General features: G+C 40.0%; 1 protein-coding gene across 2 annotated transcripts in view; it reads left to right on the top strand.

Moving 5' to 3' along the window:
* The first annotated feature begins 249 nt into the window (after window positions 1-249).
* Window positions 250-23747, top strand: part of shisa7b (shisa family member 7) — a 34214-nt gene continuing 10716 nt past the window's right edge. The window contains exons 1-6 of one of the 2 annotated variants that reach the window (XM_017427640.3): window positions 250-620; window positions 15226-18207; window positions 19654-19896; window positions 20253-20369; window positions 21072-21211; window positions 22172-22240. In XM_017427640.3, the coding sequence (XP_017283129.1) occupies window positions 17771-18207; window positions 19654-19896; window positions 20253-20369; window positions 21072-21211; window positions 22172-22240 (1006 nt within the window). In that variant the 5' untranslated portion in view covers window positions 250-620; window positions 15226-17770. The remainder of the gene's footprint in view (window positions 621-15225; window positions 18208-19653; window positions 19897-20252; window positions 20370-21071; window positions 21212-22171; window positions 22241-23747) is intronic. The other variant, XM_017427641.3, reaches the window with a different exon arrangement.

The following is a 23747-nucleotide window of genomic DNA, read 5'->3' as shown; positions in this document are numbered from 1 at the left end:
GTTGGGACCAGGGAAACTCTCAGAAATGGTTGGTCATACCAGCGTGGCCAATCTTCAGTAAATAGGATGGTTAATCACTTCCGGTCGGCGCATAAATAATGACAGTGGCCGCAGATTACGGGCACAGGTGCGCTGTTCGAATGTGACTCAGCCAATCAGACGTGATCAATCCCGGCTGCCCGTTTCCGGATTGGTTAGTCATGCCCAGCGCTTTGGGAAGGCGGACGTGGGCAAACGCCACATTATCCAATCAATGAGTGGTCCAGGGATCCGAGCGGCTCAGAGAGAGTAACATCCTTCAGAGAGGCAGGGAGAGAGAGGAGCAGCATCCACGGAGCCTCGGAGCCTCGGAGCGGCTCACCGCAGCGACACACATTCAAATATCCCCACACAGCCCGGAGGATTAACGCGCAAACACGTCCTTCCGCCGATTTTCTACGATTCATTCCTGTTCTTTCCTTGTTGACTTTTGTACTGGATGAGAACTGAGAGCAAGGCTCCACTGCGGCTAATCCAGTCCCACTCTCCAGACCTGGGAATAACAATGAAAAATGTAGGTGACACATTTTCCTTCACAATGCTGCTGGAATCACGACGGGATCCTGGCCAGGACGACAAAGGTAACCACCATCTGATCATATATTATATTATTATTATTATATTATTATTATTCTGCGTAACGTCCATCAGATGTGAGGATAATTTAGGGTTGCAGCATTCTGAGCGCACACTGCAGGCTTCAGGTTGTTTATATTAAAGAGTCCAATGAACTCGAAGGCACTGCTCGGGCGCATGTGTGGCACTGCAATGTTTTACTTGCTAGGACAATGAGATTGCTTTTGCATCATCACCATTGTTTGCCCCTCTTTAAAGGGGAAAATGGTGACTAGTGGTGCCGCATGTAGGATCAGCATCCTGTCCGTGGAGCCCCTGCGTAAAAAAAGAGGCTTCTCATTGTGTCGGTGTTGTTGTGCTGCAGTGTGGTGGTAGACAGAGGAGCAGGGTTTGATCATGAAGGCTGTCCTCTCATGCATACAACACAGTTAACGCCTCAGCATAATGCAACAAAACCCTCCCATTTTGTGTCTTCTGTGATGATCTGAATGCAGCAGCAGCAGCAGCAGCAGCAGCCATACATGGAGGCATGTAGAGCTGCTTAAAAACAGATTTGTGCTATTATTGGGTTTTTTTTTATTCCTGCAAGTGTGTAACAGTGTGCAACAGTAGAGTAAGAAGAAAAAAAGACTGATCGCACGCTTGCAGAAACACACACACACACCCATGGCTGCCTCCAAAGTGAGCATAAATGCCTGATGAATGCTAATGCATGTGCAGAAACACTGCAAACTATCAGCCCCCTCCCCCTTCGCTTCTGCTCTGCTGCTTCATGGGCTCACAGGTGCTGGCTTGCCTTACCTGACTTACTGTACGTGTGTGCGTGTGTGTTTGGGCAGCCATGCGTGTAGGTGTATGTGTAGGTGCATGATGCAGAGCATGGATGTGTTTTAAGCAGGATTGTTAGAGCTGCTACACCTGTCTGCACCTGTCTCACTAAAGAGGGAGGAGGCATTAAAAGTGCTTTCCATCCTCTGTAATTTGCACACTTGTTAGGCTGCATAAAACCCCTGCTGTGATAATTCACCCACTGCAAAGTGAAACTTCATTAGAATTCAGCCGGAAACACGAGAAATCTCTGAAAGGAGCAAGCTTTGTGTTCTTTTATAACTTTTATTCTATTACGTGCACACAACAACCCACATTATTCTGTTTTTAATGAAGCAAATAATCAAGTTTATACCAGTAGCAAGAAAAACACTGAAATTGTTTCTCAGAACCAAATATAGACACTACAAATGTTCTGTTTTGTCCACTCAACTGCACAAAACTCAAATATGTTTAACTCTAGAGCTCCAAATGAGTAAATTTTAGGCTAAACAGATCAGGTATTAAAGATATTTAGATATCAAACAGCCAAATGTCATTGTGTTAAGCCTCATCTTGCTCTTAATTTGCTTCCACTGAAGTAAATAAAAGTGACTTTAACTGAAATGTTTTATATCTTCTTAGGCAACTAGTGGTCACTTTTTAGGAATATTTCGTGCACACAGCAGGCCTGAGCCAGTGAGAGTTTGATGGGACTGTAACTTTGAGCAAATATACCACAACATAAAACAAAAAATAAAAATACATCACTATTTAAAAACTAAAATGCAACTACTCTTCCTTTTGCTGCTTAAATAATATCAAATATTGCTAAGTTATGAATACACTATAGGAATGATAGTATATTTATATTAATAAAATATGTCTTTATATGTATTAAAATTTGAATGCATGGATAAATATGTTGACACTTTTAAACAAATAAGATCAGCAGTTTTATTTAAACCTTTTTATTTAAAAGTAATTTAAGATTGATGATGTTAGTTAATTATTCAGCTGGTTATTAGCCTCCGTATCAACCCTGCTGCATTTCCTGAAGGCTGTATTTTCACCTGTTAACATGCTTTAACGCTCCACATGACCATCATAGGAACAATATTACAAAAATAAATTGTGGTTTTGACATTATTCCTTTTTAACACTCTGAAACCAGTAATCTGGCCATGCATATAAGCAGGTATTAGAAGATAACTAATATTTGGTTTATAATAAAACACAATCATGTGATTTTTGGAACCTACTCAGTAAATGAACAACAATTTTATTAACAAAATAAGCAAAAACCAAACAAAACATATAATAATCGGCCATTAAGGGCACCTGTATGTGGAATATACACCCTACACCCAGTTTTTATCTACATTTTGTCTACATTAGCTACATAGAAGCAACATTTTCTTGAGCTTTCATGTGTCATAATTTTACAGGCAGTTCTTTAAAATCTAAATTCAAAAGCATCCTAATTTACAAAGATGCCATCCATCCATTTTCTTTACCTGCTTTTTCCTTTCTGGGTCGTGGGGGAGCAGTCAATCTGTGAGAGGTAATATGAATCCAAAGCCAGCGTGTGATTTGGCCTGATGAAGGACTTTGCAGCTGTTTGGTTTGCAGGTAATTATTGAATAACTGAATTAATTAACCAGCTCTTGCTTTTAAATGGGAGGTTTCTGTTGATTTCTCCCAATTAAAAGGGCAAATGCTCATCCTGACAGTGGTTCAGTTGCACCAGCGTCCCGCATGAGGCTAAAACAAAAAGCCCTGATGGAGCCGGCTGCTCTTTAGCCAGAGGACATGTTCTGTTTGAGTGAGGGGCGTAGCTGTGATTATAGATCTGCTCAACACTACAGCTGAATGATCGCACTTTCAAGCTGTTTGTAAGCCTCTGAACGCCTACCATTGTGTGAAATCAGCAAGTTCCCTCCCACTCTCTGCGGGCTGTTGAAAGGCTTTCTTGAAAACGCAGGGAATCACTGAAAGAAGCGAAGGCAGGTTAGAGAGTTTGTCTTGACGGCAGACGTGTTGTATATTGCATACAAATGATATAATATCAGAGGAAAGGTGTTCTTTAGGATCTAGTATATTAAGCTGAACTCCTCAGTTGTGTAGTTTAAATCCTTGAAAAGCAGTGTTGTCAGGAATTTTAAATAGCTGTGCTTTCTTTCATGATGGATGACTTCATCTTGCCTATAGATTGTTTAGCTGAGCAGCTCGTTCCCAGTGTGCTGGAAGAGGTGGATCGTCCACAGCTTTCACCATTCATCATGGTTGTTTTGTGAGTCAGTGGTGATTAATCTGATTGGTGGTTGCTCAGGCTCTCAGTGTCCCCCGGAGAGGAAGCCAGAAACGGGGCTTTGTGCTTAGATGAACGGCCTTCACTGCCCCGTGAACGTTAAGTTTTAGTTTTTTTTATGTTCGGCTCGTCCCAGGTGTTCACGTCATCACCGAAGACACGGCTGATGGTGTTTTCAGCTCACACCACCCTCCAGGAGCAAACACTGTGTTGCTGAGTGACTATTCCTCCTGATTCAACATCTGTAGGTGTATGATCTAAAACCACCCCAAGTTAAAATGGCCGGATATGAAGTTTATTTTTTAATTCTTGACTTTGGGAACATTTTGCATAAAGCTTCCTAAGGTTTTCTTCAGAGTGTTTTAATCAACCAGTTTAGTTCCCATTCCCAAACTGGTTGAACAAAACACTTAATTAGAGTGAATGTTTTTTATAAGGGAAGCATTTCACCCACCACCTTTAATGCCAGAGTTTTAGACTAAGATTATGTTAAATTGAGAAATGATGGCATTTTAGCTGTTTTGGTCGAACATTAGAAATAAGGTTATACACAGTCTCATGCAATATGGTGAGATAATGTGTGACTCAGCTATTGCCACATCATTTTTAACTCAATTTTTTTGTAGAATTGATTGAGAAATATCCATTTTTTGTTGGCTAACATTGATTGTCTGTGGTGTTAATCAGTTGTAAATGTCCATCCAGTAATGAACTTCCATAAGTTTCCCTAAAACCTTGATTGATTCAAAAGATAATTTGGTAACAGACACATGAACACATGCACAGATGTGTGTATCTACTACAAAACTGAAGGTGACTAAATCATCATGTACCTTTATTTATATGTTAACTGCAGTGTGGTTAAGTTTATGATGACAAATACAGAAATGAACAAACTGAGACACCAAGTGCATCAAGATCTGAATACATCCAGTCCATTCTCCTGGTCAGTTACATTATAACTCGGCATTTAATAATTTACAGCATGTCTGACTGTTTGACATCAATATTTTATGATACGTCAGACTGTTTTATTGTCTGTTCTACAATCCAGCAGTTGTGTTTTTTTTCAGATGCTTCACAGTTAATAATCGTCCAGTGGTTTTGTGCTGCAGGATCTTTACGCTCAGAGAGATAGAAAGCTCTATCAGTGGCAGAAACGGCAATAAGTCAGATTTTTTGGGGGGGTGAAAAAGCTGCTGAAGCTTACCAGGAACTCCTGGCAGCTGGTGCCACTGATGCACCAGTGTTTATGAAAGTTACTGCTGTTTGTGACTGTTTCTACTTGATTATTGACGAGGGACTTTTATGTTCACAAGTCATCCATGGGCCACATCGCTGATCCAGTTTCTGCTGCCTCGTCTGCCAAATAATGCAGTAAAAATATAGTTTTGTAAAGACAAGGAGGAAATGGTAGAGATCTGAATTAATGAGAATGAACACACGTCAGGATTCAAGTGTTTCAAGTGAGTCCACAGAATGTCCTGCAACATTTGTGGGACTTCTCAGTTTCCTCATGTGAGTCACAGAGGCACGCATGCTTTCCATTTGAGTTTTGAACAACAGATTTGCTCTCAAAGTCATCACAGACACCTTGAACCCACCTGAGTTTTGTTCTGGGCTTCTCCAATCCATCTCAAGAGTGTTATAGATGCATTTTGTACTTAGGGATCTACAGTCGTCACCACAGCCTGTAGGTGGCAAAAACACACTGATTTATCTCCTGCTTTTTTAAAAGACTAGAAAAAAATGATTGTTAGGAAGCTGGTCCCAGTTTTCCTGTCAGGTGGATGTTTTCTTCAGGTGTTGACTTTTGTTTATTCTTCTTCTGCTCGTGGTTTGACTTTCAGTCAGTTTTGTCCATTGTGTCTTTAGTGCCATGTTTTTACCTGGAAGATGCAACACAGTGAGCAAATTCAGCACGGTCACAGAAATCCGAGCTGCTCACGCTCACCCCTGACTTACTGGACAGGTAAGAGCAGGGGTCTCTAATCCTGGTCCTGGAGGGCCACCATCCTGCATGTTTTACTTGAAAGTCAAAAGTCAAAGGGTGATTAACAGGCTTCTGCAGAACATGAAGAGGTGATTTAACCTCTGAATCAGGTGTGTTGGAGCAGGGAAACAAGGAAAACATGCAGGATAGTGGCCCTCGAGGACCAGGATTGGAGACCCCCGGGTAAGAGGATGAACTAAACATCACTTTGCAGTCAGAGTGGAAGCAGGTGGCCTGAACATCCACGTTTCCAGCCTAATAACTCAAGATAATGGTTATGCCATACTTGAGCGAAGAGATAATCTATAACGACCACTTTACTTTATAACGCAACACTGTTCAGTGAATTCCTCAAAAAGGGAAGAGGAGCCCTGAAAATGTGGACCTTGTGTCACTCCGACATGTGTCCTCCAGCGGTTCAATTTTCTGTGAGAATATCGTTCTGGAGTACAGAACGTCACGATGAAGAGCTGAATAATACATTCGACCTGGTCCTCGACTGACTTGATTCACGCTTTAATTGAATGAAATTGTTTCTGTCAGCGGTGGCATTGAGTAAACTGAATAAATGCCTCTTTAATTAAACTGATAATTGTAACATCAAACAGCAGCAATAAATGTTGAAGGAGGAAACGTTTGACAGGATATTTGTGGAAACCTAACAAGTATAAACCCCTATTATTTTAAGTATTTCTTAAAAATCTTTGGATTTAATAAACTAATAAGTAACACTGCTTTGTGGCTGTCTAATCTTTCTCTTAAAAAGCTATCTTCATTTAAAGCATTATTAGACGGTTTTGTTATCTCAAAGCAAAAAACTTGACAACATCCAAATCAAAACTGCTGCTAAATGAAATGAAATGTTCAGTTTTAATTTGGCAGGATTAGTCATTTGATTGGTAATCAACAGGAGGTAACAAGAGAGCATTTTTATTGTTGTCATTTCAATTTATTTCTAGTTCCAGCTCATTACGGAGGATATTTTACTTTTGTTCTTAATCTCTCGAAGTTTATTAAATGACTTGGTTGTGCTAAATTAGATTCTATCCAGGCTACTTAATCCTAAAATTTGAAGTTGCATTCCTTATCTGTAGATTACCTTATTTTAATTTCTCCTGGATCCAGCATATTTTTTCTGCATGACACTGTTGTATAAAAAGAAATGTAGGTCTGTAGCTGATGCGTAAGGACAAACAAATTCTCCAAAAAAAAAGAAGAAATAAAAATAGCTACAGTAGCTGATGTTATCTAACCAGAAATTCAACCAAGTAATAAATGAGGACTGGAAGAATATAAACATCCAGGATGATATTCTTCATGCCCTGATGCATTAAATACGTTTGACAATAGAGGAACTTTTCAATTTTAAGACTACACCAAAGCTAAAGCTTATACTGCTTGTTTATTTCGCTCCGAATGGGGCAAATATTTTCAAATTATAAAAAGAAAATGCTCCTAGATGGCTATATTTCTGTCAGTTTTACAGAAATTGAGCTAAAATATGTTGTGGTTGTAGTTTATAGTCATTTAAAAGCCACACTTTAAGGGCTACTCATTGAACGAGATTTTTGCTTAAAACTTTAATTGTTAGTTAATTGTCAACCCTGTATGCTGTTAGCAAAATATCTCATAAACCACTGGACCAGTGGATGAATGAATCTTTCAGAAAGTAATTATTGGATCTACGCTTTACTTTAGCATTATTATGTCTCAGTTTATGTCAGCTTATTTAGCCTTCCTGTACATTTAGTTTAGTTTATCTTAACTCATATTTTAGATATTGTTAGATTCCTGATTGTTGTTTAGTTTAGTTTTAACTTTATCATGATTTTATTTAGATTATCTTAGCTACTATTTTGACTATCTTAGCTCATGTTTAGATATGTTTAGTTTCATGATTTTATTTAGATTATCTTATATTTCATTTAGATTATACATGATTGATGTTTTTATTTCTGTATTTCTATATTTGATTGTTTTTTCTGTGATGTAAATCACTTTGAATTGCCTTGTTGCTGAAAAGTGTTATATAAATAAATTTCACGTCACTTCACTTGATTATCTTTGAAGACAATCCAGTCCAAGATGGCTGCCGCAGCTAATGGTAATTAGCCAACACAGCAAAAAGCTCTAACCAGTTTAGCAGGTATTGTTTTAAAACCTAATGTGATAGTAGACAGTAGTAGATAGTAGACGTGACATCTTGCGGTATTGCACAACTTTGTTGCACCTAATCTTGTTTTTGAGGTTTGACCAAAACATCTACAACTATGGCTAATGCCCAGTCCTGTTTTGACACAATTTTGTATCTTTTTTTTTAACAAACATGCTTGGCAGCAGAGATTGTTGTTCCGAAGCTGAGTGGCCACCGAGTTCCACAGTTCCAACTGTAATTATTTACCAAGAGGTTAGTCATAGCACTCCAGCCTGGAGTTGTGTACAGCTCGCACATTGAGAAATGAAAATGCTCCTCGCTGAACCAGTTGGCAGTGAGGGAGGTGCGGATCTCTGAGGCCCCCCCTTTTTCTTTTCTTTTTTTTTTGCCTGGCTTAGCCACCATCTCCAACAGATTGGACTGTGTGGCAAACATCCCAGTGCTGCACATTCATGACTGCAAAACATGATGTTTTATTTTCACTCTTTGAAGCTGCCTCAAAGAAATTTCACCTCTTTTTTTCCCAACAAAAAAGGAATAATTATCACCGAGATCAGATTGACTAATTACATAGTTGATGGTCTTTTTGGTGGAGAGCGACTTCACAGGTTTGCAGCTTTGGGACTTCTAAAAAAAATCTGAGATGTCTCATTCTTAGTGGTTGTCAAGATCAGCTTCACAGTTATGATGAGAACATGCGGTGGAATAAACTGAGAGTTCATGTTGAAATTAATTCCAACATTTACATATCACATAGTAACTCCTGACACTGATTCATCTCACAGTCCTGACTGAATAATGCCAGACTGAACACTCACTATACTGCTCGGAAGAAGATATCGTTTCACAGCTTTCGTGTGTTTTTATCGCCAAAAGGTGATGAGGCAAAAATGCTTTTTCTCGTGTCCACGTTCATTTGTCTGTACCATTGGCCGAATATTGGCCGAATATCCCATGAACCAGTGGATGGATTTAAATAAAACTCTCAGAAAGATATCATTGGCTACACAACTCCAACCGATTACCTTTTGGAGTCAACACCATTCAAGATGGAAAGATGATGATTCAGTGAACTTTAGTCAACACAAAACGGGCTAACTCTGTTAGTTTTACAGATATTGAGTTTATTTTTGGTGTGGTAGTGACTGAGAGTCATTCTCAGTGTGTTAGCACTCATATTGCATGATATTGTATATATAACAGACCTCTACTTAGCAGAAATAATCTTGAAACATACATTTTTTCTTTCATTGTCCTAAAGTAATCTTATTCTTCATCGACTGAGAGTGTATTTGCAGAGATACACAAATATAACTTCTTTATTTACTGTCAGAGACACGTCTTTAGTTTAAGACATCACTTCACCAACGTTTCACTTTTGATTAATCTGATTATCTTTTGTTTTTTATTAGCAACTGTTTTTGTCTTTAACATTCAAATCTTGCTCTATTTTATTGAAAAAAGCAAACTGAAATCCTTTTTTTCTGAATAAGAAACATCCTGACACTTTGTTAGTGTTATTATGAATCAGCATCTCTTAAACTGATTTGGCCATTTTTTCAAATCTGTTTTTTTTTTGCTCCTGCCAACAGCTGAACAGGATTTATAAAACTTTATAGTCCTTTTATAGTCTTTTATAGTCTCTGTGGAGCTCCGTTTGGGGATTACACTGTTTTAGGGTAACAGTGTGAACTAAGTTTTTTTTATGTTTTTCTTTCTTTCTTACACCTCCAACCAGCTCAAATATTGCATCATCATTCCTTGAGATGAGTAAATGCAATTAAAGTGTTTTTTTATGACTGATTTCACTCAACCTGAGAAATTGTTGCACATTCAGTTGTGCCTGTTTCCAATCATTTTATATATTAAAACCGGTAACTAGCTAATTTTTATGGGGCTAAGTGAAAATATGCTGTTTTGACCACAGATTATATCAAAAGCAAACAGATATTTGAAGGATTTACAGCTGAATTTTGCAGCACGAGCCTGTAGGCACACAGATGAATGATATAAAATGTTCTAGCTGGAGCTCAAAGCCCCCCTCCTTCCACAGCTGAGGCCTGGAACGCTTTGGGTTTGTAAAGTTATAACTTATTGTTTGTCCCTTTTGGTTTGTAAAAAGAAAATATTCACCCTGTCATGTTGTAGTTTTAGGTTAAGTGTATGGCACAATTTCCAGGAAGGCATTTTAAAAGGGAGTTATAATTATGAAACCATTTGTTTTGATTGTTCAAACCTGTGAACAACCAAAATTTACATATTTTCATTGACTCTTGCTGCTGTTGTTGTTTGTCTGTTTTGGAATAATTGCATAAAGTGTAGCAGGGCTGAGTGTGTCATAACTAAAGTGTATTTCACATTTGTTCATTTATTTATTTTCTGCGCACCATTTGCAGCCAGACTGACAAAGCGACTGGGTGGGTGGAGTTTGCATCGGCTCAACCAACCAAACTACATGACTGATGTGAACAAAACATGTCAATATCTACGTCCAAAGGGGATGAAATAAGCAGGGAATTTGCTGTAAATGGTAAATGACAGGAGGGGATTTCTGGTCTCTATTACACATTGAAGTTGTCAGCTGTTAACGACATAATAAACTTAAATCATGCTAACAGGTTGTCCCTAATTTCAGGTGTTCTTCCTCCCAGCAGCAAACACTTTGCTCTGCCTTTAGAGGAAGCTCCTCCCTTCCCTGCTCATCATTATTTCTTAGACTGAAAAGGAGGACACCTAATGGCTCCACCAGGACTGATAGGGTTCCCAATTTGTCAAAGACAACCACGTGTTATAAAAACTTGGAACTTGAACTCTGCGAAGTGGGATTATTTTGCTTGTTTTTACTTGTGCTGAACCTCAGATGTGGAAGTTTTCTGTAGGACCCAATTTACAAAGGTTTATTTGGTGATTTGATTGATCAGGAAGCAGCATTTTTTGTGATTTTATTTGAAATAGTTCAGTTTTTCCTGTTTTGATGTGTGTTATCACTGAGAGGAGAGTTGTCATCTGAAAACCAGACTACATTAATGGATTTTCACTTTTAAACGCCTTTTTTTTCACCACTGCATCAGTGGGCATCACAAGGGCAGCGCGCTGACCTTTCTGGACAGAGTTCAGCTCCCTGAAGGCTCTGGCAGCTCCGCCTCAGTCCGTATCAGGATACAGAGCCATACTGTTGCTGCTGCTGCTACATGCCCTTATGCACTGGCACTTTTCCCAGCATGCTTCAGAGACGATGGGGGTTTGGAGGAGGGGCTGAGCAGGGATGAGAGGAAGCAGGGAAGGGTGGAGGATGGGGATGAAGACGAAGGGAAGAGGAGTCAATAAGGTGGAGAAAGATATTAAAGGAGAAGGGTGATGAAACGGAGGATAGATTCACTTAACAAAAAGAAAATACTATGAGGTGACATCGAGCTGACTGTGTGGATACAGACGCAAACGAGCAAAACTGACTTATTTTTTCAGAAAAAGACAAACAAAAAACAACATGGAAGACTTCAACTTGCTTTTTACGTCCTCCTGTTTTTTGTTTGCTTTTTTTTTTTCAATGCTGCAGCGCTATTCCAAGTGAGATGTTTCAGCCTACGCACTGCCAGGGAGGGGAACGAAGGGCTGAATGGATGGAGGGGAGGGAAGACAGGGTTTGTGTGATGGTGGGGACTGGGTTTGCTGGACTAATTGCCTGTCAGGGACCTTCTGTGTCTTTAAAGTGCATGTGTTGTTGCAAGAGAAACGCATCCAACAGTGAGACAGAAATACAGTGTGCTGTGAACATGATGCACAGCCTCCATAAATGAAAATAAGCATTTCTGCTTAAGTGTTATAAACACTGATCTACTGCAGGGCTACAAGTAATTACTTTTATATTGGTAAATTAGCCACTTATTATTAATTGATGAATTGTTTAGTCTGTATTGCTTCAGAACCAAGCCTGAACATGTGTTGCTGAATAAACAAAATAACAGACTTGAATTTATCTGTACAGTAACTTCGATTACACAAAAATAAAAAGCTGTTTTACTGCAGAGACTCAAGTGTTCCTAGACAGTCGAATCATTCCCAGTAACTGTAGGTCAGCTGTTTCGTATGTTTTCTGCTCCACAAGTTGTCAGGATCCTCCAGTATATCGCAGAGAGTTGTCAGCGTCGATGTTTGAATCACTCAGGGAAGCATTACTCACACAATCAGGTTTTGTAACACACTGTGCCTAAAATAACTACATTTAAAAGAAGATGATGATTGCACTTTGGATACATTACTGCAGAATTAAACAGAGGCAACCCTAATAATCGTTTTATTGTGTTTTTATAATGTTTAAAATTGACTATTTAGTCACTTTAAAGTAAACAATAATTAAAAATACTAAATCTACCAGAGCTGAAAGTCTCTCTTTATGTCAGTGTGATAAACAAAATGCTATTGCTCAGTCCTATTTGACATAAAAAACATAAAAAAATATAAAAATGGCACAATTACCTATACTGTCTTTAAATTTTTGAATCATTTTTGAATTTTAAATTACAGTGAGGCTGATTGTGAAGTTATAATGAGCCTAAAAAGACAAAATTAGAGCAAGTTTTTGATAGATTTATTATTCAAATGAAGACATTTTTGTAAATAAAAGTCAAATATTTCAAAAAGTACAAAAGTTACAAATCTTTAAAAGTCATAGCACACTGTTTTTAATTAGTGTTGCTGCATTGTGTGTTTTATCTGTAAGACCAAATTGTCGCTCTGTCTTTAAGTGAATATATTATGTACTTAAAGCTGCAGAAAACCTACAACAATCAGAATGTCTCCGTGTGTTATTTTATAATGTATATCTGCAGCATTTACTGAATTAACACACTTATTGCCTAGAAAGCCAGTTGAAGTTCAGCTATTTGTCAGCGGGGGCTTCTTAATTATGACATCTGAGGAAGCGGGTCGGAAAAGCCCCCGGAGGCTTGAGACACGCTGATGTGAAGCCAAGCTGTCAGGGCAGCAGAGCGCCCAGAACTTTCCAGCAGAGAGGACCGGGCTATTTAGGTTGCTGTGATTCAGGGTAGCGTCCCTGTCAGCTTCAGCCCTAACCTCTGGAACATCCTGTTTCTCATGTTTTCCTCCTGAACTAACATCTTATATTTGACCATTTGATCTCAAACCCCTCTTCTCGTTGCTGTCTTGATGAAGTTTTGCTTTTGGGTCATCAGCTCTGAGTCCTGTCCTGATGGTCCAGAACAGCCAAGAATCTTGGACCAAACTAAATAAAATCTCTGGGTTTTAGTTGTAATTTATAAATGATAGCACAGCTGTTATTATAACCTAACGATGTCACTGGCAGTCGGCTGATGAATGTTTTGTTTTGAGAGTTTTAAACAGAAGGTGTCTTACTCACATTTTCTTGCTCTGAGTAATGAAGGACATGAGTTTGATGAGCCTGGACAAATTTGTTGTTGTTGTTTATTAAGGAAGATATTTCTCATTTGATTTTAATTCATTTTTAAAGTTTTGACATGTAAATGCATGTGCATGTACCTGAACACACTCTAAACATCCTGACTGTGTTCAATCCACCTCATCCTGACGGTGCTCCGAGCGGCTGAGCCACTTCGGACATTTATTGCTCAAAGATTTGCATGGTTTACTTGTTGAAATTAGCAATTATTTTGATGAAAACTTAATCTTATCAGAACCAAAATTGGCACATGACAAGTTAGAATTAAGAAAAGATTTTGAGAAATGTTTGTTCTAAAAAAAAAAAAGTCACAATCTCCAATCCTGGTCCTCAGGGCCACCATCCTGCAGGTTTTACTTGTTTCTCTGCTCCAACACCTGATTTGAATCAAAGGGTGATTAACAGGCTTCTGCAGAGCATGAAGAGGTCATTTTACCACTGAATCAGGTGTGTTGGAGCAGGGAAACAAGGAAAACATGCAGGATAGTGGCCCTCGAGGACCAGGGTTGGCCACCCCTGGTGTAGGCAGTTGTGCAAGCCGAGAACGAAAAACAAAATAAAATCTGAGGGTCATAAAAAGTGTGTTATTGAGTGTTTTTTTACTTCATCATTCGGCAGCTTGCAGAGATAGAAGCAGTTCACTAAGAAAAGCAGGACAAATCAACATGTATGTGGGCTGCTTTTTTAAAAGGACTTGTTTTTGTTAAGTAATTAATAGATAAAGTAAAATGCATTTCCAAAAAGAGAAAAAAACAAACATATATTTTACTCCATTTCACAGCAGGCAAATGTCATCAAACTGACTCATTTTGTGCAGTTTGTAGTGATGGAAACAATACACAAAAATAAGAGGTTGTTGAGAGAAGTGTTATTCTGGGACCCTCCTACTCCCAGCACTGCAGGCCTCATTCTGTAAAGAGAACACGCACGCACGCACACACACGCACACACACACACACTCACATGCATCTGTGATCCATTTCTTTCTCTGTCCCTCTGTCACATGAGTCCATATGGCATCTGTCATGTCCCCCTGCTCTCTCTTTATCACAGTCAGATCACGGCTTCTTCCATCTCTTCTGTCAGCTCCTGGTTTCTGCTCGTCTCTGCGTGCTGCAGGAAGTAAACGAACAGTCGAGCTGAATCTTTGCTTTAAGAAGCTTTGCTCTTGTTATGTTGCATAAAATTACTCACAGCCTCCCTGCTTGTATCACAATATTCATAAAAACAGACTTCCTGCTCAAATTTTCTTTCAGCTAAATTAGTTTCTGTCAGTTCTGGTGTTTTGTTTTAACAAAAAAAGCATAAAAATCTTTATGTAAAGAGTTGTGGCGTGCTAGAAAGTGGCACAGAATATCAGACGTAAATATCACAGAACAGCTACTGTAGTAATTATAAATAAAATTAACAATTTTTTGCTGATGATATGTCTAAAACATAAACATTGCCATCTGATGCTTGAACAAATGTCTTGAATTAGTCATTACTGTTTGTTACTGAGAGGCAGACATATGTGCAACCTCCTAAAAAAAGGAGAAAGTGGGTGATAATGTTTGTGTGTGTGTGTGTGTGTGTGTGTGTGTGTGTGTGGGTGTGTTCATGTGTCTGTGTGTTACCAAAGTATCTCATGAACCACTGGATGAATTTTAATGAAACTTGCAGAAAACTTTTTCTGGATGTACATCTACAAGTAATTAGCTTCTGTGGTCAGCCGAATTAAAGAAAAGCCTCAAAAATCACAAAAATGGCTCTTATTCAGTCATATTTATAGGTATTAAGCTAACATTTAATTCACAACACATAAAATAGGGATTCTTTCTAAGCAGACTTTACAGCAGCGTTATCAATCCCAGCTTAGATGAAAGTGTTCTTACAACCACGATGTGTGTTATGTTCTTCTTTTGCAGTGTGAAAACTGAGCGTGATCAGCCTGATCCGGACCGTACCAAGTGAAAGTTTCCGTGAAACAATCCCCAGCTTCCCTGCTGGCAAAGTTGAGGCTCCTGCAGAAATATTCCCACTCTTATTTTTTTCCATGGCTGGGATTAAGGATTTCGAACTCTTCCCTTGTTTTGTACATTTTTGTTCCAAGCGAGACCAAACCCAGATGCCAAACTGACTGTGTCAAAAGGATCTCTGAATAATCACATCCTTTATTTTAATTAGCCAGTCTCCTTTAGTCCTTATTTAATCCATAGATTCATAAAAACTATCTTTTATCAAATTTAAACCCCTTTTACTTTTGACCACCCTGGAACTTTATGTCATCTGTTTGCTGCTCTTGATTCCCTCTCATCAGACCGTAATCAGTGCATTATTGGTTCAAAGTGCTTTATAAACAGATCGCCCAGTTGATGGTTTGCTTGCAGGTCTGAGTGACAGCGGAAGTGTGTGGTAAGCAGCGATAGCTCTCTGACGCTGTTCGAAGATTAGAACGCTTCAACAGGACGCCGTTTGACTGACAAGCAACACAAGCCACGTCCAACCCGACAAATCCAGGCACCGCCGCTGCTTCTGCTGGCTGCTGCTATCTCAAAGGCTTAAACGTATACCATTCCTCTCAATCTGCGCTGTGAACACTGTTGACACTTTGCCTATCTCCTTCTTCCAGTTGTTTATATTAGCGGAGCCTCTCAGTCATTGTTGTCTCGTTTCTTCCGTTCGTGGCACTCGATTTATGCCAAGCCGAACAACGTGAACGCCCTTTTATCTGCGCCCGGTGACCTCGTCGACCTCTTTGGCATTCTTCCTTTTATTCAACGAAAAACCATGCAACTTAAAACCTTTCACTGTAGTCACGGTTGTTTTCTGTGAAAGGAATTTGTAAAAAAACAAAACAACAAAAAGAATACAACCTAAAGCCATACCAAACACCAGCCATACATTTACAAAACGTCTCACAATGTTCGAGATATTAGTTTATTTTAGTTTTGCTCTCCAGCTGTGATTTTTCTATCACATTGGTGCACATACACATTCAGGGAATCAATGAGAGGACTGCGAGAGGAGACCCCCAGATTTCATATGTTTGTATGAAAGAACAGCTTTGTATGTTCTCAAGTTTTCTACCTGCATTTTTCTAGATCGCGCCCTGCGGTGAACCTGAGAACACGAGGCCCGCGGCGCCGAGCAGCGGCTGTGTCGAGTTCCCGTGTTCGTCTCGTGTTCCTCTTCATTGACGGATGAATCCAGACATTTTCATGTCTCTTCTGTGGGCAGAACCTCGCTGCCCTGCTAGAACCGGGCCCAAGCCCTCCTTCGTTCTCTTCTGTTGGGCCAAGCTAAACTCAGAGCAGAGACACTCGCGCGAGGGGATCGAACGCACATAGATCCAGTTTTTTTTAATCATTTCTTCCTCTAAGTTGTCACCAGCTCTTTATTGTTCACACTCCTGTGAATGCCTTTACATGCTCGATTATTAAACCTGTCTCTGCTCTGGAGAGATGAGCGTTTTTCGGACTAATTTGATGCTGCTTCATGCTGTCCACAACTTTTAAATTTGAGCATTTAGACCAAAATGAAAAGCATATTTCCTTTACTAATTCCTTTCCTGTGAGTTCTTAAAGGGAGTTAATTTATCTGGCAAAAAGTAAGATGTAAAAAAAACAAACATTTGAAGTCAAAGCTTTGAGCCAAATTTGATTTTCCGTTCAATTTTTCTGCCAAACAGCTGAAAACGTTGAAGCTGCCAACAGTGTTGTTTACAGACCCAAACCCCCAGTATGTGATATTTATTTTAACTTTAGGAACGTTTTGTTTCTACGTACGGTTTTACACATTATTCACGCAGGTCAACAGAAGTGCCAAACTCCAAGAAGAATACATCCAGTGTCTGTTAGAGCGAGTTAAAGTTTACATACAGCACTAAATGTTTACAAGCCACAGTTCCCATCGTGTTTTTTTTCTGTTCGTTGCGAACTTTGTGCCAACTACTGCTCCCAGAACAGAGTTCCTGCGGAGATAAAAGTCTTTCCTGTTAGACATTTTGTTAAGAGTTTACAGTTTTCTCAAACTTCTTTTGTTTACAGAAAAATCTATAAATACTGCCAATTTAAAAAAAAATCTGAAGGGGTGGAAAATGCCCCTTTGTCATCCGACAGACCAAAATTAATCAGTCATCCTGGTGCCATACAGCAGGTCCATCTTGTCATACAGGCAGTTTGTATAGGGCCTAAAATCTCTGAAGGACCTCAATGTTTACACGAGCTGCTTTTGGAGGGATTTGTACACAAAGAAAATGTTTACATTCAGATGGAGTGAAATGCCAAACTTATTTATGGAAGAGCTGCTGAACTCTGAGAGGAATCCATGCACCTGAACAGGAAACAGGACTAGTTCTTCACACTGAGGCGAAAACCTTTCATTGTGGACATTTTTATAATTCAACAAGTTGCCATTTTGGAGGAGGACGCTGATAAGTAATTATTATTATTATTATTTTTCTCTTTTTTAATGGCAGCTCATAAACTTTGTCACAGAACAATGGAAAATACAGATTCAGAGAGGATGTTCTCCTTTTGCACCATCCTCCTGCTTTTTTACTGCCTCCCTGTTTCCACACTAACCATCACCATGGAGCAGCGAGCTGTCGACGGCGACGTCAGGACGCTGGGCAGCGGCAGAAACTCGCCGGCTGCTGAGAAAACAAGCGCCACTTTGTTCCTCCTGACCGGCTTCAAGCCAGCAGGCGCCGGCAGAGCCATTGTGGCACCAAAAACTGCTGAGATGGAGGATGGGGACGACTCACCGGCGATGGCTGAACTCCCCCCAAAGCCTCTCCCGCAGACCATGTTGACGAGGAACATGACGGAGGACGGACTGAGGCCTCCCTACAGCCCAGCCCAGGTGGCTCCACCCCCCAGACAGCTGGTGAATGTGGACATTTGCAGGTAAATTATGTTTGAAGGAGTTATTTTTTGTCTCCACACACATAGATAAAAAAAAAAAACACCAATGACAACCTAAATATGTTCCTTCTTAAAGATGGACAATAGGACTAAATCTGTTTGGATAAATAAAAATGCAATCTGGGAAACAAACTGCATGTGGGAGTAGAAATAAAAACAACAGGCAGCAGATAAAAAGCTGAGCAGGACGGTTTGCATGACAGGATCAGGTCGCAACAAAATTTGACCTATGGGTTTGCTTCGTTTCGCTTTCGTCAGCAAAACTCTGCATGTTTTAGCTTTTTAGAAGGAGCAGGAACCGGACGGACACAGGAAGTAAACGAGACGCCCACAAAAATGGAAACTTTAGGAAATAAGCAGCTCAGTCGCTGTATACCAGAACCATAGTGCTAACAAAGGCACACAGAACTGTAGTATGTAATACTAGTACTAGTTAGAGGAGTAATATGTAAGCCTGTTCTCTGAGTGTATTGAGTTAGGGCGGGGGTAGGCAATCCTGGTCCTGGAGATCCACTATCCTGCATGTTTTCCTTGTTTCCCTGCTCCAACACACCTGATTCAGTGGTTACATCACCTCTTCATGCTCTGCAGAAGCCTGTTGATCACCTATTGATTCAACTCAGGTGTGTTGAAGCAGAGAAACAAGTAAAACCTGCAGGATAGTGGCCCTCGAGGACCAGGGTTGCCCACCCCTGAGTTAGGAAGACGAATTAAATGCTGAGCAGGATCAGTTCTCCGGCTCTTATGCATCCAAAGAAGTAACAACAAACAAGAAGTTGGTGTCAGAGGTGAGATAATCTGGATCAAATCAGTTTAAGAGATTACAAAACTAGGGATTAAACAAAAAGACCTTTTTGTTAAAGAGAACAAACCCTTTCAACCTCTGCAGATATGAAGTTCACGGCTGAGGATCCGCAGCCCTTTCTGTGCGTTTAACGCTCTGATCTCACTTGATGCCATAAAAGCGAGGCACATCATGATTCTCCTGCAGCTCTCATCTCAATCTCACCGAAGCTTATATTTCGTGCGCTGAGAGGTGTCCTGCTGTTGCTAGGCAACATGTAATCAGCTCTAAATCAGCGGTCTGCTGGTGGGCCACACTGAAGAGCAGCGAGGAGCAACGCTGATAGAACAGTATCAGGAGAAGGATCTGAAACATAGATAAGCTCCAAAAAGCCTCACTGATATTTGTTTCAAACTTTATTCGTCTTTTTTCTTTCGGTGCTTGTCAGTTCTGTGTGCTAAGATCAGACCGGGTTCTGTTCTGGTGATGTTTAGTGACTGTACTGTGACCTTAAACCACATCTTCTTTTAGCTGTTTCTTGACACACTCCAGATTTCAAAGCACAGCGGAGTTCTCACTGGCAGAAACATCAAAATGCTCTGGCGGCGGCGACAGATTTTCTTCTTCTTGTCTTTGATCCGCAGGGGTTACTTTGACGTCATGGGGCACTTTGACAACACGTTCAACTGCTCCAAGGGCAGTTACATTTACTGCTGTGGTACCTGCCACTACCGGTTCTGCTGCGAGCACCAGGCGCAGCGGCTGGACCAGGACCTGTGCACCAACTACATTTCCCCCGTCTGGGCCGACACACAGGTGCCCGAGACGGTGCCGACAGACAAGAAGCCCGTCCCGGGCTTCAAGACTCTGCAGCAGCAGAGCGGCAGGTCAGAGGGACTGTAAACTGAAGAAAAGTCTGATGATCTTCCAAGCAGTCATACACCTTCTGTAGTAAACATTTAGAGATATTCAGTCACTGTAAACTGTTTGCAATCTTCGTACTTTTTAGAATAATTTGCACAAAATAATTTAAGAGTCGCCTTTTCTATTGTTTAATTTTGAACATATATATAGTTTTAGGTTCTAATCATCTTAGGCAAATATAATGAATGCAAACATTTTGAAGAATATAATATTAAAGGAGCCAAATGACAGATTTACAAGAAAACAACAATATAGAAAGTGATGCAGTTTCTTTTTTTTTGGTTTTGAGTGCCTTTGCTTACTGTTTCTCTAAAATCAGTACGGCCTACGTGATCGGAGGGGTGATTTCCTTCACGCTGGTGGTGGCCGTTGGCGTCAGGATCGCGTTTAGCAAGGTGGCACGTCGACCCCGCAACCGAGAAATCAACATGCCAAGGTGAGAATGGTCTGCACTTTGAAAGCATTCGAGTGAGAACTTTCAGATGTTTCCTAAAGATAATATCTCACTTGGCTGTGACTGTTTGGGACTAGATGTCAACTCGAGATCGACTCGATTTTCTGTTGCAGTTTCACTGAAGTCTGACTGATGAGTGAGTTGTGTAGCTGCATTTTGCCAAGTCGATTTTTTTTTTTTTGAGTTTATTTTTGTGTACATTGCCTGCCACCCACATTGAATCTACCTCAGCCCACATGTTTGTGTGGTAGGTTACTGGAGTACACTTCTGAAATGAAGATAAGCAGATTTGACCCAGTTTTTAATAATTAGTAAATTGGTTTTTAGACCGGAACATGTTTTCTGTCATCTCTGTAACTATTTTGACTAGTTGAACCATTTTGAACATGTTCAAAATTCAAGCGACAAACATTGCAAAACATTCTGGAGACTCTCCTGAATGCTGGTGCAACTCAGTGAGACACTACTTTAAATATCTCACAGACAGAAGATCAATCCGTAAAGTGTGGCACACACAGAAAGCACAATAAAAATCAACTTAGAGCTGCTCATACATTCAAAATTCTAAATAAGGAGAAATTTACTTTTAATTTTTTGATGTTAAATCAAAAATATGTGGCTAACACATTAAAAACCCTTAAGATAACTGGATAATCATTGGATATCCTGCCTGTCCTGTTTCAGGTCACTGGTGGACATCTTGCGCCACCAGTCGAGCCCCATGCAGCAGGGCGAGAGGAACAACGCTGCCATGTTGACCACCTCCGACGGACGCACATCCAAAAACCTCTACACGCCCATCCTTCAGATGAAAGACAACCGCAGTAAGTGGCGAGCGGTTCTGAACGCGCTCACGTGTGTTGAGGTGAAAACGTGAAGCGATTGAGTCATAATCAGGTGACACAAGCCTTTGATTCAGTTCTTTTTGGGCCAAAATGAACTGAATGGGCTGATGGGCCAAAACATTATGACTGCTTGAAGATGAATTTCAGAACTCTCACTATCTTGACATGGAAATGCTTTCTCATTTGTTTTTTGTTTTTTGTTGTTTTTATTTTGCTAACTCTGCTAAGACTGCAAGACTTTTTCTCTGCAATTATGGAAAAACGATTAAAGCTGATTTGAGCTCTGTAGGAGCTAAAGTTACCTTAAAGGTAAAACAATGATTAAATAAGATGCATAACTTTTCTGTTTGCTAACAGTTTTGCAGAGGTGGGGGTGGACGACAGCTCACAGTTGCACTGAAAACACACAAACATTTCTTTCTTTACGTCTTCACTGTCTCTCTGCCTCTGTCGCTTTTTTTCTTACAATTTTTCCAGGATTTTAATTGTTCTCCCGATAACATTCTTAGTAATGTTTTATTCGTAGGCAAACACACAGACGTTTTTATTGACAAGACTTTAGTGAAACCATTCCAGGAACTATCAAAGTGAATTATTTCCACACAATTAGTTTAGTTACAGGTTAATTTTCTGATATTTAGATTATTTTAAGAATAGGTCTAATAAATAAAAAAGAAACAAATTATATCTGCTGATTAGCAGCTGACTTTACTTAATAGTGAAAAAAATAAACTGACATTGAAGTAACTGTAACGGACAGAAAAAAAATAATTCCTGGAGGGACTGTCACTTTCTCTTTCCTGTCCTTTTCTCTTCCTGTCCTGTCTCAGCCACTGTCCTCTCTCCGTCTCTTCACTGACACAAATGCTTACGCGACACGAGCTTCTTGTGTCTCTCGAGTGGTTGTCCATCAGTTTGTTGGCTCTGCTCTCTTTGCAGCTGGGAACTTGCACCACCCTTTTAACCAGCAGGGGTCTGCTTCCAGCCCCAAACACACTGCTACCATCGGTAAGCCTCGTGGTTAGCAGCGCCAGCCGGCGCAGGCGGCGGCGAGCTGCTGGCCGGACTCACGGCCTTCCCACCACACTGTCCGTCTGTCTGTATGTCAGTATGACGGCCTGCTGTTCTGCACTCTTTAAACGGCTGTGCCAGGGTCAACACAAACACGTGCATCTTTGATTTAAGTCATCTGTTTGGATAGGAATTGCTTTTCTTTGTCACACAGTTGTGTTGAAACTGACACGTCTTTCATAAGAGTGCAAGCTTAAAGTTGTCTGGCCTGCCCTCGCTTACCGCAAGCCTGTCTGCCCCTCGTCACCCACCACCACCACGAGCCTGCTTCCAAACTGTGCTTGTTCCTGTTTTTCTCTCTGTGATGCAGTGACGTGCAAGTGTGCTTACAGCTGAACGCTGAAGAGATCGCTTCTCTCACCAGAGTCCGTTTTCCCAGGCTTTGCAACAAGAAAACAAAAAAAAGCAATGCTAGTGTTTTATCTAAGAACAATACACTGCAGGTACATGAAATACATGAACTGTAGATGAAGGCTTACATAAAGACTGTGGTAGAACGCTGGATGCGGTTGCCGTGGAAACGAGATGATGATAAAGGAGGATCAGTATAATTATATTTTTGTTGAACTTTAGTGCCAGTCACGTGTATGAGAATGTAAGAATGAGCTCAGTCATTCAGAAAGATTTTGATTAAAACAAACTGTTTTATACACAAAATTGTTCATTCAGAAACCACTGTTTCTAAATTAGTGTTTGCCTTTAAGTTTATTAACAAATGAATAACAAAAATATCAAAAAAGCTTTAAAAAAATCCCTACTTTTAGATTTTTTTTACCTCCATGTTTTTAGATCATCAATGCCTACTCATTTAATGACATTTCCTGGTTTTAAAAGCAAGCTTTTAAACCTTTATTGGCTCATTTATTGAATTTTTTGTCCTCACTCTTCCTGCGTTTGGGCCATTTTCCATTTTATGGTCTGTTTTAACTCAACTTGAATCTAAGAGTTCCCTTTTTTATTGGCATCTTTTTTGTTTGTTTTTCCATTTTAGCTCATCCCTGATACTAAGTGCTTAAAAAAAGGTAGATTTGAGAAAAAAAACACCCTGTATAGTTAGATGTACAGTGTGAAGATGTGGCTGATTAATTACTACCTTAAACAGATCCTTTTGTTTTGCTTCCTGTATGATTAGTTTCATTCTATCAGAGATTTCATTCGCATGTTTGCAGAAAACTGCAAAACATAACCCTAGTAAAAATTAAGGTTATGAATATAAATTTAATTCATGTTAGTTTTGGTTATAACTGGACTGCAGATGGACCAGAGGGCTGCATGTGGCCCCAGAGCCACAGGTTGCAGACCCCTGATGAAAGAGCAGCTGTCTGGTTGACCTCAGAGCAGATTTATGTTGGGACAAAGATCAAAATGTTTCAGATACTTTGCACTCATGGAACCAAGTTTATTTAGATCCAAACTGCCTGTCAGCCATCATAATGTCCCTTTC

This window comes from Kryptolebias marmoratus, linkage group LG5 (assembly GCF_001649575.2).
Source record: "Kryptolebias marmoratus isolate JLee-2015 linkage group LG5, ASM164957v2, whole genome shotgun sequence".
Taxonomy (NCBI): Eukaryota; Metazoa; Chordata; class Actinopteri; order Cyprinodontiformes; family Rivulidae; genus Kryptolebias; species Kryptolebias marmoratus.
Note: the sequence above shows the minus strand (reverse complement) of the source record. Positions and strands in the feature narration are given on the sequence as shown.